Source organism: Chlamydotis macqueenii, chromosome 20 (assembly GCF_036417535.1).
Source record: "Chlamydotis macqueenii isolate bChlMac1 chromosome 20, bChlMac1.mat, whole genome shotgun sequence".
In the NCBI taxonomy this organism is placed as follows: Eukaryota; Metazoa; Chordata; class Aves; order Otidiformes; family Otididae; genus Chlamydotis; species Chlamydotis macqueenii.
The window spans coordinates 12,312,906-12,325,344 of NC_141575.1; the positions used below are offsets into that span (position 1 = coordinate 12,312,906).

The 12,439-nt window shown below is 60.1% G+C and overlaps 2 protein-coding genes across 2 annotated transcripts; both read left to right on the forward strand.

The window, feature by feature from the left end:
* The first annotated feature begins 112 nt into the window (after positions 1-112).
* On the forward strand, positions 113-3,272 carry LOC104476053 (lipocalin-15-like). Its single transcript, XM_086764213.1, has 7 exons — positions 113-227; positions 672-811; positions 1,005-1,069; positions 1,343-1,456; positions 1,932-2,048; positions 2,148-2,169; positions 3,125-3,272. Exons 1-7 carry the CDS (start codon positions 132-134, stop codon positions 3,270-3,272), a joined length of 702 nt encoding a protein of 233 aa, XP_086620339.1. The 5' UTR covers positions 113-131.
* A 360-nt stretch (positions 3,273-3,632) lies between these two features.
* On the forward strand, positions 3,633-7,171 carry LOC104476052 (extracellular fatty acid-binding protein-like). The gene is made up of 7 exons (XM_010115703.2): positions 3,633-3,788; positions 4,047-4,186; positions 4,678-4,748; positions 5,399-5,509; positions 6,074-6,175; positions 6,408-6,433; positions 6,993-7,171. The coding sequence occupies exons 1-6, from the start codon at positions 3,693-3,695 to the stop codon at positions 6,431-6,433; spliced, it is 546 nt and encodes a 181-aa protein (XP_010114005.1). The 5' UTR covers positions 3,633-3,692; the 3' UTR covers positions 6,993-7,171.
* The last annotated feature ends 5,268 nt before the right edge of the window (positions 7,172-12,439 follow it).

A 12,439-nucleotide genomic window follows, 5' to 3' on the forward strand; every position in this document is an offset into this window, starting at 1 on the left:
CTCTTGTGTAACCTGTTGCATAAAGCGGGGGCGGGCAGGGGGTGCTGCCAGCGGCGGGGGCTATAAAGGTGGGTGCGGGACGAGAAGGTCCGTGCAGCCTCTTCTGCCTGTGTGCAGTCCCTGGAGCACGGATGATGGCGATGCTGCCCAGCCTGGCACTGGCCCTGCTCTGCCTGCTGCGAGCTGGTGCTGAGGTCCCCATGCAGCCGGGCTTCAGCACCGAGAAGGTAACGGGACAGGGTGCCCGCCCGCTGGGTCCTGCCTGGGCTGGAGGGGCTGCCCGGGGCAGGGTGCCTGTGCTGCGTCCCCAGGCACAGCCAGGCGCCCCCCAGTCCCGGCCCCGAGCTGGCATCAGGGCGGCTGCCAGGAGGGTGTGGATGTTTATGCAAAATTGGGTGAGTCCTGGGCAGCTGCTGCCTGCTGTGGCCAGGCCCGGCGGTGGCCCCGCTGCAGGGACACCAACACCCCGGGGGCCACGATCCCCCCCAGGCACGCGGTGCTTCCCCAGGACACACGGGCCAGGCGCTGTGCCCACCCTCCCGGCATGCAGCAGGGCAGGGTGCTCTGTGCCCAGGGGGGTGGCGAGTCCCCATGTTGGGCTGGCTGGTCCCCACAGAGGGTGGCAGGTCCCCATGGCTTTCCCGAACCCCGCTGGTGATGTCCTGCTGCAGTTTGCAGGGAGGTGGCATGTTGCAGCCGTCGCTTCCAACTGCTCCGTGTTTCTGAAGATGAAGGACGAGATGAAGTCATCCATCACCACCATCAGCTTCATGCCAGAGGGGGACCTAGACATGAAGCTTGCCTGGCCCCTGTAAGTGCCTGTCCCGCTCGCCGCGTCCCATGTGGGCCAGAGGACTCCCCCTCCCAAAGCAGCTGAGTGAGGGGCATCCTCCAGACACACCACCCCACGGCGTCCGGCCCTGCCTGCACCCCCCTGCGCCCACCAGCCTGCTGCCCTCCCGCGCAGCATCCAGCTGTTTGCCATTCCCATTTTCCCTTTCCAGGCCAGACGGGTGCCAAATGTTCGAGCTGGTCTTCCAGAAAAGCGGGGAGGCAGGGCACTACACAGGTATGTGCAAGCACGGGGGATCAGAGCCACGGACACCTTGAAATGGAGGGTGGGCACCACCAGCCCCCAGTGCCTGGGGAGCTGTGTGAGGTGGGTTCTGCCCCTCTGCCTCTGTCGCTCAGCGAGAGGCCATGCTGCATGCGGGTGGGTGCTCAGTGGTTCCCTTCTCATACCCACCTCGGGTAAATCTGGGGCCATCAGCCCCGTTATGAGCCATTGGAGGTGCCTGGGCTGTGCCACATCCCTGACCGGGCACCGTCTGGGGTCCTTCAGCAGCGGAAGACAAGAGGGATCTGCGTGTGATGGAGACAGACTACAGCAGCTATGCCATCGTGCACGAGCTCCAGCGGAAGGAGCAGGAGTCCAGCACCGGGCTGCAGCTCCTCAGTGGGTGTCAGGAGCAGGGACGGGCCCCCATAGTGCCCCAAGGAGGGAGACGGGCACTGACGGGGGGCAGGGGCTGAGGTCCCCACCATCGCCCAAGGCCACAGCATCAGCACGCAGCGTGCTGGCACCCAGGGAATTCATTCTGGGAGGAATTAAACCTTGCACCAAAACTGTCCCCGTCTGATCACAGTTCAAACTAAAGCCCCCCTGCAGCCTGCCAGTCTGGCCGCAGACCCTCAGCCTCACCGTCTGCCTCGTACCACCCCGGGTGGGTAGGTTGCCCATCCCAAAGGTCTTGTGCCCCTGCGCTGCCAGCCCAGGGCAGCCGTGGGGTGCCCAGTGTCCACCCTGGCTTCGTTTTTGCCCTGCCCTGGGGATCCCACCACTACTCCATGGGAGCCAGACCCCCCGGCATGGGGCTTACTGCCAGGTCCCCCTGCACTCACCAACCCCCATTTCGGGTGTCTGGCTGCAGCAAGGGAGCAGGACGCCAGCCCCCAGCTCCTGCAGAAGTTCAAAGAGCTCATCCCCACCCTGGGCCTGACCGAGGACATGCTGGCCATCCTGCCCAAGTCGGGTGAGCGCCGGGATGGTGCGGGGCGTGCACGCGGCCCACTCTGCGTGGGGATGCTGTGCGGGGGCTTGGGGCACTGCCTGTGGTGTGCTCACTCCTTTCCTTGCTTTCCAACAGATGGATGCACCAAGGCCATCAGGTGAGCGTGTCAGCGGGCGCCGGGTCTCCCTCCCAGCGTGGCCTGGGCTGAGCAGGGATGAGCAGTCCCCCAGGGAGCCCCCTGCCAGCCTCGGGGCTCTGCTCTGATGGCTCCTCTGTCTGTCTGTCCTGCCTCCCTGCAGCTGAAGGGGCCATGTGTCCTCCAGACCTGGTGGAAACGAGGCTCTGTCCCCGCTCCATGGTGCCCTCCTTGGCCAGGCTCTGCCAGACCCCTGCCCCACACCAGGATCACACCTCGCTCCCCTCAATAAATAGGTGCAGAAGCTGCCCTCAAGATCGGTGCTTTTGTTGGCTGGAGTGGGGGTGCTGCCAGGGTCCCCAGGCAGGCCCTGGATCCCATCCCTCCTCTCAGTACCCCAGGGGCGTTGGGGGGCTCCTTTGCTGCGCTGTTTGCTGAGCCCAGTGTGGGGAGGATGGGGAAGGAGCAGCGGGGCAGCTGCCGGGGATGCGGGCAGGGGAGAATCGGGCTGGCACGGACAGGGGTTCGCGGAGCTTGGCCGTGGGTCAGTAGCCAGGCTGCACTGGCTGTGGCTCCCCGTGTGCAGCTCATCCCCACAACAGCCCATTCCCTGCTCAGGGCACCCGGCCACGCTGGGGATGCCCAGGGTAAGTGCACAGCAGGACTAGGACACCCACACCTGTCTCCTGGCCCCCTTGGTGCCCTCATCCCAAGGTGGGACTGTGCTGCGCTGAGACCCAAGGGCAGCCAGCACCCTTCCTCCATCCCCCTCCACCTCCTGCAAAGCAGGGCAGCCGCTGGTCCCCCCCGCCCTGGAGCGGGGGTCCCTCAGAGCAGCACAGACCCTTCAGGACTGTGACCCGCAGGAGCCTGTCAGAGCCAGGGCACGAGGGAGGAGGGGATGCTCCCACAGTGACACAAACCCCTTCTTCTGTCCACCCCCGCTGCGAGTGCGTCTCACTTTGTGGCCCCCAAGTGCCCCAGAGCCAAGTGGGTGGGCCTACGCGGGCGCCGTGGGGCCAGGTGTTGTAGTTCAGCTGGCAGCGTGCGGGCACCCGGGTTTGGATACAATCTCGGGGCAGATGCCAGCCCAGCCAGAGACGGGTCACCCAGCCCCTTCGTGACGGGTCAGTGGGTGACGGGCCTGCCACAGCCCATGCCGGGAAGAACCTCCCTGCTCCTCCCGGCAGCCTCCGCCAGCCAGGCAAGAAACAAAATCTCTCTTTGTTCTTTCACAAACAACTGAAGAAACCGGGGAAAATCCCAAATTTCAGCACTGGTGCAACAGTTCCTGCAACTCTGCCCCTCAGCCCCTTCCTGGGGCTCGCAGGCACTTCCCTACTCCCGTGAGACCGGACGCTGTTCACCTCGAGGTGACTTCAGCCCTTCGAAACCACCACCTTGCCCAAGCCAATGCGGGCAGCGTTAGCCGTGCAGCTCGGCACGCAGCTGCGCAGGGTGGGCGGAGGGTGGGGAGAGCACGATGCCATAAAGCCGGCAGCCCCGGCACCGCTCTCCATCCCGCCGGAGGAGGCTGCGGCAAGATGAGGAGCGTGGTGCTGAGCCTGGGGCTGGCCCTGCTCTGCGTGCTGCACGCAGAGGCTGAGGACCTCGAGACTGCGGGGCTGGATGAGAGCAAGGTGACCCACCGCATCCCGGAGAGGGCGGTCTCCGATCACCAGGGAGGGGGGTTTTGGTAGTGGGGACAGCTACCACCATCTTCCGCTGTCACAGCCGTGTGAGGGCAGTCACCCAGCTCTGGCATAGGTACCTCAGTGGGAATTTTGGTGCCGGAGGGGACGTGAGTGTCCCATGGCCTGAGGGCATCCTGGCTCGGTCCCCGAGGGGGGACAGTCCCCGCCTGCTGCTCTGGACTCACAGCCCGTCCTCGTCCCCAGCTTGCAGGGAAATGGCACATCGTTGCTCTGGCCTCTGACTCCGAGGGCTTCCTCCGGCAGAAGGACAAGCTGAAGATGTCAATGGCCACCATCACAGTCCTGGAGGAGGGTGACCTGAAGGTCGCCTTTGCCATTCCCACGTAAGTGCCAAGCGCTCTTCTCCACGGGCTTTGTTGACCAACCTCCTCCTGGGCCTTCACCAGTGGGTCCCACCCGCATGCCTACAGCCAGCACCCACCCAAGACCCGGGCAGGGGTGAGGCAGGGCCGCCAGCCCCATGGTGTGGAACAGCTCAGGAGAACTGCATTGTGGGGACCCCTTCTCCGGGGCTCGGGGTAGCACCAGCCGGAAGCGGAGGCACCCCACTGCTCTCTGCGGGGATGCAGCAGGACCAGGGACCCTATGGGTAAAGCATTCCCAGCAGGACCAGCTCAGAGCGTGTCACCCCACGGGGCAATCCAACCCTGCCAACCCCAGCACCTGTTGCTCCAAGGGTGGCACCTGTCCCCTCCCTGCCCTGGCCACACCATCTCATTCCTGAGCGGCGAGTCCCACGTTTGGGGTAGTGACCCCAGGGGAGGGTAAGCAGGGTCACTTCACACCGGCCAGAGCATCCTTCGCTGTTTTGCAGCCCAGAACAATGCTACAAGTCGGAGTGGATCTACAAGAAAACAGGTGTTCCTGGTGAATACCACAGCGCTGGTGAGTGGGGGGAGCCCCACCCCGGGACGGGGCAGAGGAGCTTCCCATCACCCCTGTCCGAAGCAGCCAGTCCCCAGGAACATGGGGTTCGGGGGTGCCCGTCTGCCTTTCTTGAGGCCCTGGCGTGGGATGTCTGTCTGCGGTCGGTCACCGGCTGCAGCCCAAGGGTGGTCTGTGCCAGCGCTGGTGACCCTCGGCTGCGGTGGACCCCCCGCTCCCTCCCGCTGGGAAGTTGCTCTGGGATAAGGCAGACGTGTTCAGACCGAGCTTAAACCCTGGGGGAAAGTGGGTTCGCTCTGCAACGGGGCTGCGGATGGACACTCCTGAGGGATGAAGCGAGAGCGGTTTCCCACCATCCCCAGTCAAAGCATCAATCTGATGCCAGCCAGGCTCTGCTGCCGTCTGCAGCGGTCATCCCCAGACCCTCTCGTGTTGGTGTTCCCATCCCCTGCCCTGCTCTGATCTGTGGGCTCCCCTGGGCTTCCAGAGGAGCCTTAGTGAGAGGAAAAACTAGGCAGGGGAGACACAGAAGGGGGTGGGTCGGCCTGGCCCCTGGCACCCCGATTCGTGCTTTCGCAGCCCTCCAGCAGTGTGGGAGCTCCCAGGGGGAAGTCATTACTTTTTTTTCTTTCCTCCACATCCTTTTGCAGAGAAAAGCAATACGACGGCACGGGTGGTGGATACTGACGGCAAGACGTACGGAGTTGTCTTTGCCTCCAAAGTGAAGAACGGGAAGACCTTCCGCATGCTGAGGCTCTACAGTGCGTAGGCAGTGACGGCCTGAGTGGGGCAAACGGCTCGCAGGTGTCAGGGTGCTTCGCAGTGTCCCAAGCAGCCAGGAGCCGGGGCGTCTGTGGGAGAGACCCCCTCTCCACAGCTGTCCTCCTGCCAGGAGCCCTTGTCCTGGGGTGGGGTGCAGGAGCAAGGTGGGGACTGCTGCATCCCCTGCGCGGCAGGGAAAGGGGCTGGCGGGGAGGCCGAGGCTCTGGCTCCTGCACTGTGCCGGGAGTCCACGGCCTCAGGTAACTCGCGTGGCGAAATGGGGTGAAGGGCAAGGGAACTGCCATAAGAGGTGCAGAAACAGCGGGGACAGGAACCACAAGAGGAGCAAAGCGCTGGTGCCAGGGCTTCTGCTTTGTCTCGTCCCCTGGGAGGGGGGGTCTCATGTCCCTGGCCACCACCGCCCTCCAGGATTCCCACCAGTGCCTCCAGCCTCCTCCCAGGGACCGCCATCCGCCCCGTCCTCGCCCGGGCATGCTTGCTGGCTGCCCGGGAGACACAGGGACAGGCCACAGCCTGAAGCCAACTCCTGTCTTTGCCTTTAGGCAGAACCCGAGGGGTGAGCCCAAAAATCGCAGCACTGTTCAGGAAGCTTGCAAGGGAGAAGAACTTCACCGACGAGATGATCAAGTTTCTTCCCAGCCAGGGTAAGCATGGCTCTGGCTCTGTCGGTGTAGGGAGCCAAGACACGCCGGCCTTCACCAGCTCAGCCCATCGCTGCCACCACTTTGTGGTCTGAGCTGGCGGGAGAAAGAGCTCTGGCTTGGCACGCTGTGGCTTTCGCCTTGCGCAAGTTCATTCGTGGGTTCTCTACTTTGGGTGCTGAATGGGACTAGCCAGACTGCCGCCTGGACTCAGCCTTTCTCTTTATTTTCACAGATGAATGCAGCCTGGATCAAGTGTAGGTGAGTTGCTGCAGTGCGATGCGGCGTTTGCAATGTCCTCAACTGGAAATTGCCCCCCTTGATGTCCCACCAGGGGCCACCACAAACTCCTCAAATTGCTCTGGGGGCCAGGTCATTCAAACCTGTGCTGGAGCTCACACCCAGGTAGGAACCATTCCCTTTGGAGTCGCTCTGCAGCGGGGACCTCCGCAGTGCAGTTGCCCAGCGGTGAGCAAGGGCGCTTGGACCAAAACCACCAGTTCAGTGGAGAAATGGCTGCAGAGCTCATCCAGCAGCGAGGGCCAGGACATTGGCTCTTGCCAAAGGGACCTTGGGGTTGTGGACTGGCAAAACCTGCCAGAGGTTGGGTTGGTGTCTCACCACACAAGACGTGGTTGGTTTTGGCCCACCCTGGCATGTGATTTCCCACACTTTCAGTTGTAGGGGTTGGCTAAAAATCTACTGCTGGAGATGGCTCACCCTGCAGAACTGGAGAGATCTTGGTGGAAAGCCCTGCTTGCACTCTCCATCGGCCTCCTCATCTTGAATTCTCAGCCCCAGTCTCCCGGCTGTTTTCTAGGAGGTGCAGGCTGGCTGGTAGATGCTCCCTCCCAGCAATGCAAGACCCATGCTCTGAAGCTCCAGGCTACTGCTCGACCATCCCTCTTCTGAGCTTGGTGGCCAAGGCTCTGACACATCCCCTGCTCCTCCAGTGCACAGTCCCTCCTTTTTGACAAATAAACAGAAACTCACCCTGCAGCTGTCTGGGGAGAACCTGGGGTGCTCAGGCATGTGGTCCCTTCTGTTCTCCTCCTGGGGTCTGTGGATGGTGAGCGGCCAGGGGAGGGTCGCTCAAGCAAGGGCATTTTCGGAGCCCACACTCTGGATGCCTCCCATGGGGCAAGAACAGAACCATGGCCAGGCAAAGGTGAGGTGAGGGGTGCAGTGAGGCTGGAAGTCCCATGGGCACAAGGGGCCAAGAGGAGAAAGGCTGTGGGACTTGGCCACAGAGGCTGAGGGTGAGGTTTGGAGGGCTGTGACAACCGCCACCATCCAACACTCCTTTTGTGACCAAAATTTTGAAAGTGGCTTCAAAATAACAACCTAAAAAACCCAAAAAACTCAAACTCTCCCACCCTCCAAAAGCTAACCCCATGAAAACCCCCCAGCCTCACACCATCGAGATGTTAAGATGTCCCTTTTCACCTCTGGCTTTCTGGCGGAGCCTGGCCTGCACGCACTTTTGGGCGCATAAGTCTGGGCTGGAGCTTTTTTGAAAAAGGAGTGAAAGTAGATTTCTTAGATGCCTGACTTCAGAAGTTATACTGGAAAAGAAAGGCCCCAAAAAAGGTTATTCCCATCAAATTATCGTAATTGACTGAGATCCTTTGAAATCTCAGTGCCTGCCAGGCCTCTGCTGTCCTGTGGCTTATGTGCTACTGGAGGCGGCTCTGCCCTCCTGACGTTGTCCCAGGGATTTCAGAAAGATGACGACTTTCCAGACCCCTGCCTTGGAGGGATGGCAGATAAATAAGCCAAATAATTAAGCCAGCAGCTTCTACCGCCCCAGTCGCAGGCTCGCGAGAGCTGTGGGGAATGATGCCGAACTCTTTTGCACGCTCTTGACCTGCCGTGGTCTTTTGCCCCGAGGCCAGCTGCTGACCCTCGGTGTCTCTGAGCATTGGTTGTCCTAACCTGATTCCCAGGAGACTCGTGATGTTTTCCCAGTGCACTGGCTGCTCTGCGGCGCTCGTGGCTGCTGCATCTTTCCCCAGCCTTCGTGTTCTTCCCTCCGCTTGCCCCACAGCGATTGCAGCCCTCTGGTCCCCTGGAGCCCTGCTTGCCCACCAGCTCAGGCTGGGCCACGGCAGGGGCGAGACTCCACTTTGGGACATCTCAGCCCCGTGGTGCTGCAGGGCTGGTGGAAGGCAGAAGGCGGGTGTCTGAGTGCTCCAGACCCAAACCCAGAGAGCTGGTGCGGGGCTGTGCATGGTCTCTGCCTCTCCCTGCTCCACAGTCAGATTATCAGACGGTGGCGGGCATCTGCCTCCTGAGAGTGTCTCGCTTTGAATTTATATTTCTGAAATCCCTCTCCATCCTTCACTTCCTGCTCTGTCCAGCTCCCCACATCCACCCAGGAGGAACCGCAAGGTAAACTGTGTCCCCAGCAAAGCCCCAGCACCTCACACATTCTCATCGCCAAGGGCCCAGCCGGTGCTGGCAGGCACTGATGTCAGGCAGGGTGCAATGCAGCCTTGTGCCTCTCCCGGAAAAGGAAGCTCCTCCAAAATCCCTTCCACGGCCCGTCCCACCCTGTCCATCCCTGGCCAGCCTGGCCACTCACCCGGGCCTTCGTTTGCTGCCGCGTGACAGTAACAGTTACCCAGGAAGATGTAATCCAAGCACCTGAGCACCTCGGGATGTTCCCAGGCCCTCCTTCCTCCTCACATGGACTGGGAAAATACATTTGGGAAACGGCCCCTCCTGACCCCAGCGCTGAGCAGGGACGAGAGCTGGACACATCCCGGCAGCGGCAGGGTGAGGGACCTCACTGGGGCTTCTGAACCCAGCGTCATTTCCACTCTCTTCGGAAGAGGCTCAGGGTTTCCGGCAGGAATTCTCCCCGGCAGTTTGGACTGGAACAATTCAGCATTTGCCACACCGGGCCCACACACAGCGTTGCCTCCAGGCTGGTTTTTGGTGCGAATGAAAACATCCTGCTGCCAGCAATGCCCTTTGCCACGAGCTCTGTGTGACAGGGAGTCCCAGTGCCTCCACACCATGTTCCAGCTGAACATTTCCTTCCTGCCGCGTGCAGGGGTCACCCTGCCAGGCAGCACTGTCATCATTTCTCTTTGCCACCGGTGTTTTCCACTCCTCCTTTTTCCGTCCTCTGTCTCCCTGTGCCCCGGAGCAGGATGCACACAGGTTGTGATTTTAGCTTTTTTTCTCAGTGCGAGTCCCCTCCTGCAGGCAGGGCGTCCCCACCACAGCCTCCCATGGTCCCTCAGCCTGTTGCTGTCCCTGCTGCTCATAGACCCTCACCGCACCAGGCAGCCCCTCTCCCAGCACCCTGCCTTCCACAACAGGCGGGCGAGGAGACGCTTGTGGGGACAGGGTGAAACGGAGTTGTACCTGCCCCCCTCTATCCCCCTCAGCAACCTGGCCAGGTGTCACCCTACGTTGGATGCCACGGGACTTTTCTTCCCAGAGAATTCCCCAGGGCTTCCTGGGGTGAGGCACCTTCCCAGCACGGGCTGTGTCCTGCCCCGAGGAGCTGCACCGCCCGTCACCACGCTCCCTTTCGCGTGTCACAGCGGTCTCACCGCAGCCCCTTTGCTGGTGAGACGGGCTGGCAGGGACCGGGGTGCTGCCGCGGGGATCAGCCCAGGCACCCAGGTCCCAGCTGGCTGCTGGAGAGAGCAGAGGGGTTTTGGGGCAGTAGGTTCACAGCCAACGGCTGCGGCACTTGTCAGTGGTACGGAGACTGTCTTCCCTAGTCATCCTTTTCGTACTGTTCCAGATCTTAAATCTTACACACTTCCTTGCTCTCGCAGCTGTGCCCCTCGTCCCTCGCTCTCCCTCTCCTGCTCAGACCATGTCCTTGCTGGGGTGGATGACCAGACCTGGACCTCCACCCATCTGAGAAGGTGTGGTTACAGTTTAGATCTTCCCTGATCTTCTCCTAACTTCTCCTCATGCTGCATCTGCCACCTTTGGCACCTGCTGCATGTGGGTGAGATGTTTTACAAGACATCTGTCAGCACAGTGAGCTCCCTGGATGACCTTCCTCCCTTTTTCTCTCTCTCAGCCACTCATTTATCCGCGTGAGGATCCTCTTCCCTAGCCTATGGCAGCTTGTCCCCTGCAAGCTTTAATGAAGACCCTTCTCAGCTGACCAGGGGATATCCAACACCCAGATCGTGTTGACTCCTCCAGAAACTGTATTTCTGAGGTGTGATTTTCCTCTGCTGGACTTGGTTTCTGCTGTGACATAATTTATAGAATCACAGAATCGTTAGGGTTGGAAGGGACCTTTAAAGCCCACCCAGCCCAACCCCCCTGCCAGGAGCAGGGACATCTCCAATCAGATCAGGTTGCTCAGAGCCCCGGCCAACCTGGCCTGGAACGTTTCCAGGGATGGGGCCTCCACCACCTCTCTGGGCACCCTGGGCCAGTGCTCCACCACCCTCAGCATAAAACATTTCTTCCTTATGTCCAGTCTGAATCTACCTCCTTCTATTTTAAAACTATCACCCCTCGTCCTGTCACACCAGGCCCTGCGGAAGAGTCTCTCCCCATCTTTCCTATCAGCCTCCACAGCCAAGGTAGATGCCGAGTTTCTGCACTTTTCTGTCAGTTTATTTCCTTTGAATACTCACTCTGAATTTGACTGGCTACTGGCCAAACATCTTCTACTGTTAAACTCCTGCTCCCAGTGCCTTTGAAGAAAGGAATATATGTAAGTGCAGATGCCGTTCCTCAGTGTGGAGGAGCAAGGGGCCAAATTCCAGTGTCTCCACTGTTTGTCTGACGTTGTTGCCAGTTAACGTACCAGGGGTCATTTTACCTTCTTCATGTGGATGCAGCTTCAGCAAGTTTAACAACATTATCTTATTTCTGATCAGCTTCTTTAAATCAATTTAATCAACCTGGCTTCCACTTAGACATTCCCTCTGTAATGTTGTTTAGCATTTGTATTTGCTAATATCAGCTTAAGCACTCAGAGTGAAGCCAAGCTGGCCTTTCCAGACGAGCTCTGTGCCATATGTGATATTTAATCCTCTCGACTTTCCTTTTTTCCCCTTTTAAATGCCACTGTGTCAGATCGTCTCTGGTTCTAAGTGTAGCACTGGCCGCCATGACAACGGTGTTTTGATTTCAGCCTGTGAGCCAGGTCCTGCTTGCTGCTCGGGACTGCTGGGCTCTCGGCCATCCCAAAAACCTGGGCCCTCAGGTGCCCATCCACCCCACCTGGAGCAACCACGTGTTAGAGGCTCAGGGACGTCCTCTGCTTGTAGACACCTCTGTGCTGGTCTGAGCCCATAGAGGAATGAACACTGGTTTGGCTCCCTGGTTTGGGAAGGGGAGAATACAGCTTCTGTCTCCAGGCACTGCAGTGGCACAACAAGCCTTTGTAAGAAGGGTTTCATACCCTGGCTCCATGACTGGCTGACCCAACGAGTCATGGGAAGCGTCTGTGGGAAACAATGTGGGGGGGGACTTCTCGAGCTGCCAGGGTCAGCAAATCTGAAACGCGTGAAGGTGCATCAGTCCCAGTGATGCCCAGTATCAGTGACAATGTGCCCCTTGGGGACAGGAAAGCTTTGGGTACAGGTTGCTGTGCTGGAGCTGCCATGCAGAGAGGCCTCAGCAGCACCCAGGATGGGATAGCCGCCAGGCTCGGCTAGCCCCATGCAACTGGGCAGACTGGGGAGGGAGACGGCCAGTGCTGCATGAAAAGCCCTGCGTGTCCAGTGGGCAGCAACCTGAACACCAGCGAGCAGAGTGCTTTGCGGCAAAGGCAGCTGGATGCATCCTGGTCTGGAGTAGAGAAGGAGAGCCGTCAGCTCAAGGAGCACTTGTGAGGCCGCACTGGGAGAGCTTGGTCCACTTTAGGGCTCTCCAGTACAAGAAAGGTCCTGACAAACCGCTGAGAGCCTGGTGGAGGACATGAAGCTGGCCAGGGCCAGGAGCACAGCACAAAGAGGACAGGTTGAGGGAGCTGGGCTGGTCCAGCCTCCAGAAGAAGGTGAAGGAGACATCTGGGTGCCATCTCCAGCTGCCCCAGGGGAGGATCTGGAGAAGATGCAGCCAGACTCTTCCCAGAGTGCTCAGTGGTAGGATGAAGGGCCACAGACATGAGCTGCAACATGGCAAATTCCAGTAGGACAAAAGGAGAAAGCTCTTCGTCATGAAGATGGTCCTGCAGGTGTCCGGAAGCGTGGTTGAGTACCCCCCGATCCTTGGAGGTATCCAACTGAGGTGGACAAATCCCTGAGCAACCTGATCTAAACTTCCCTTCCA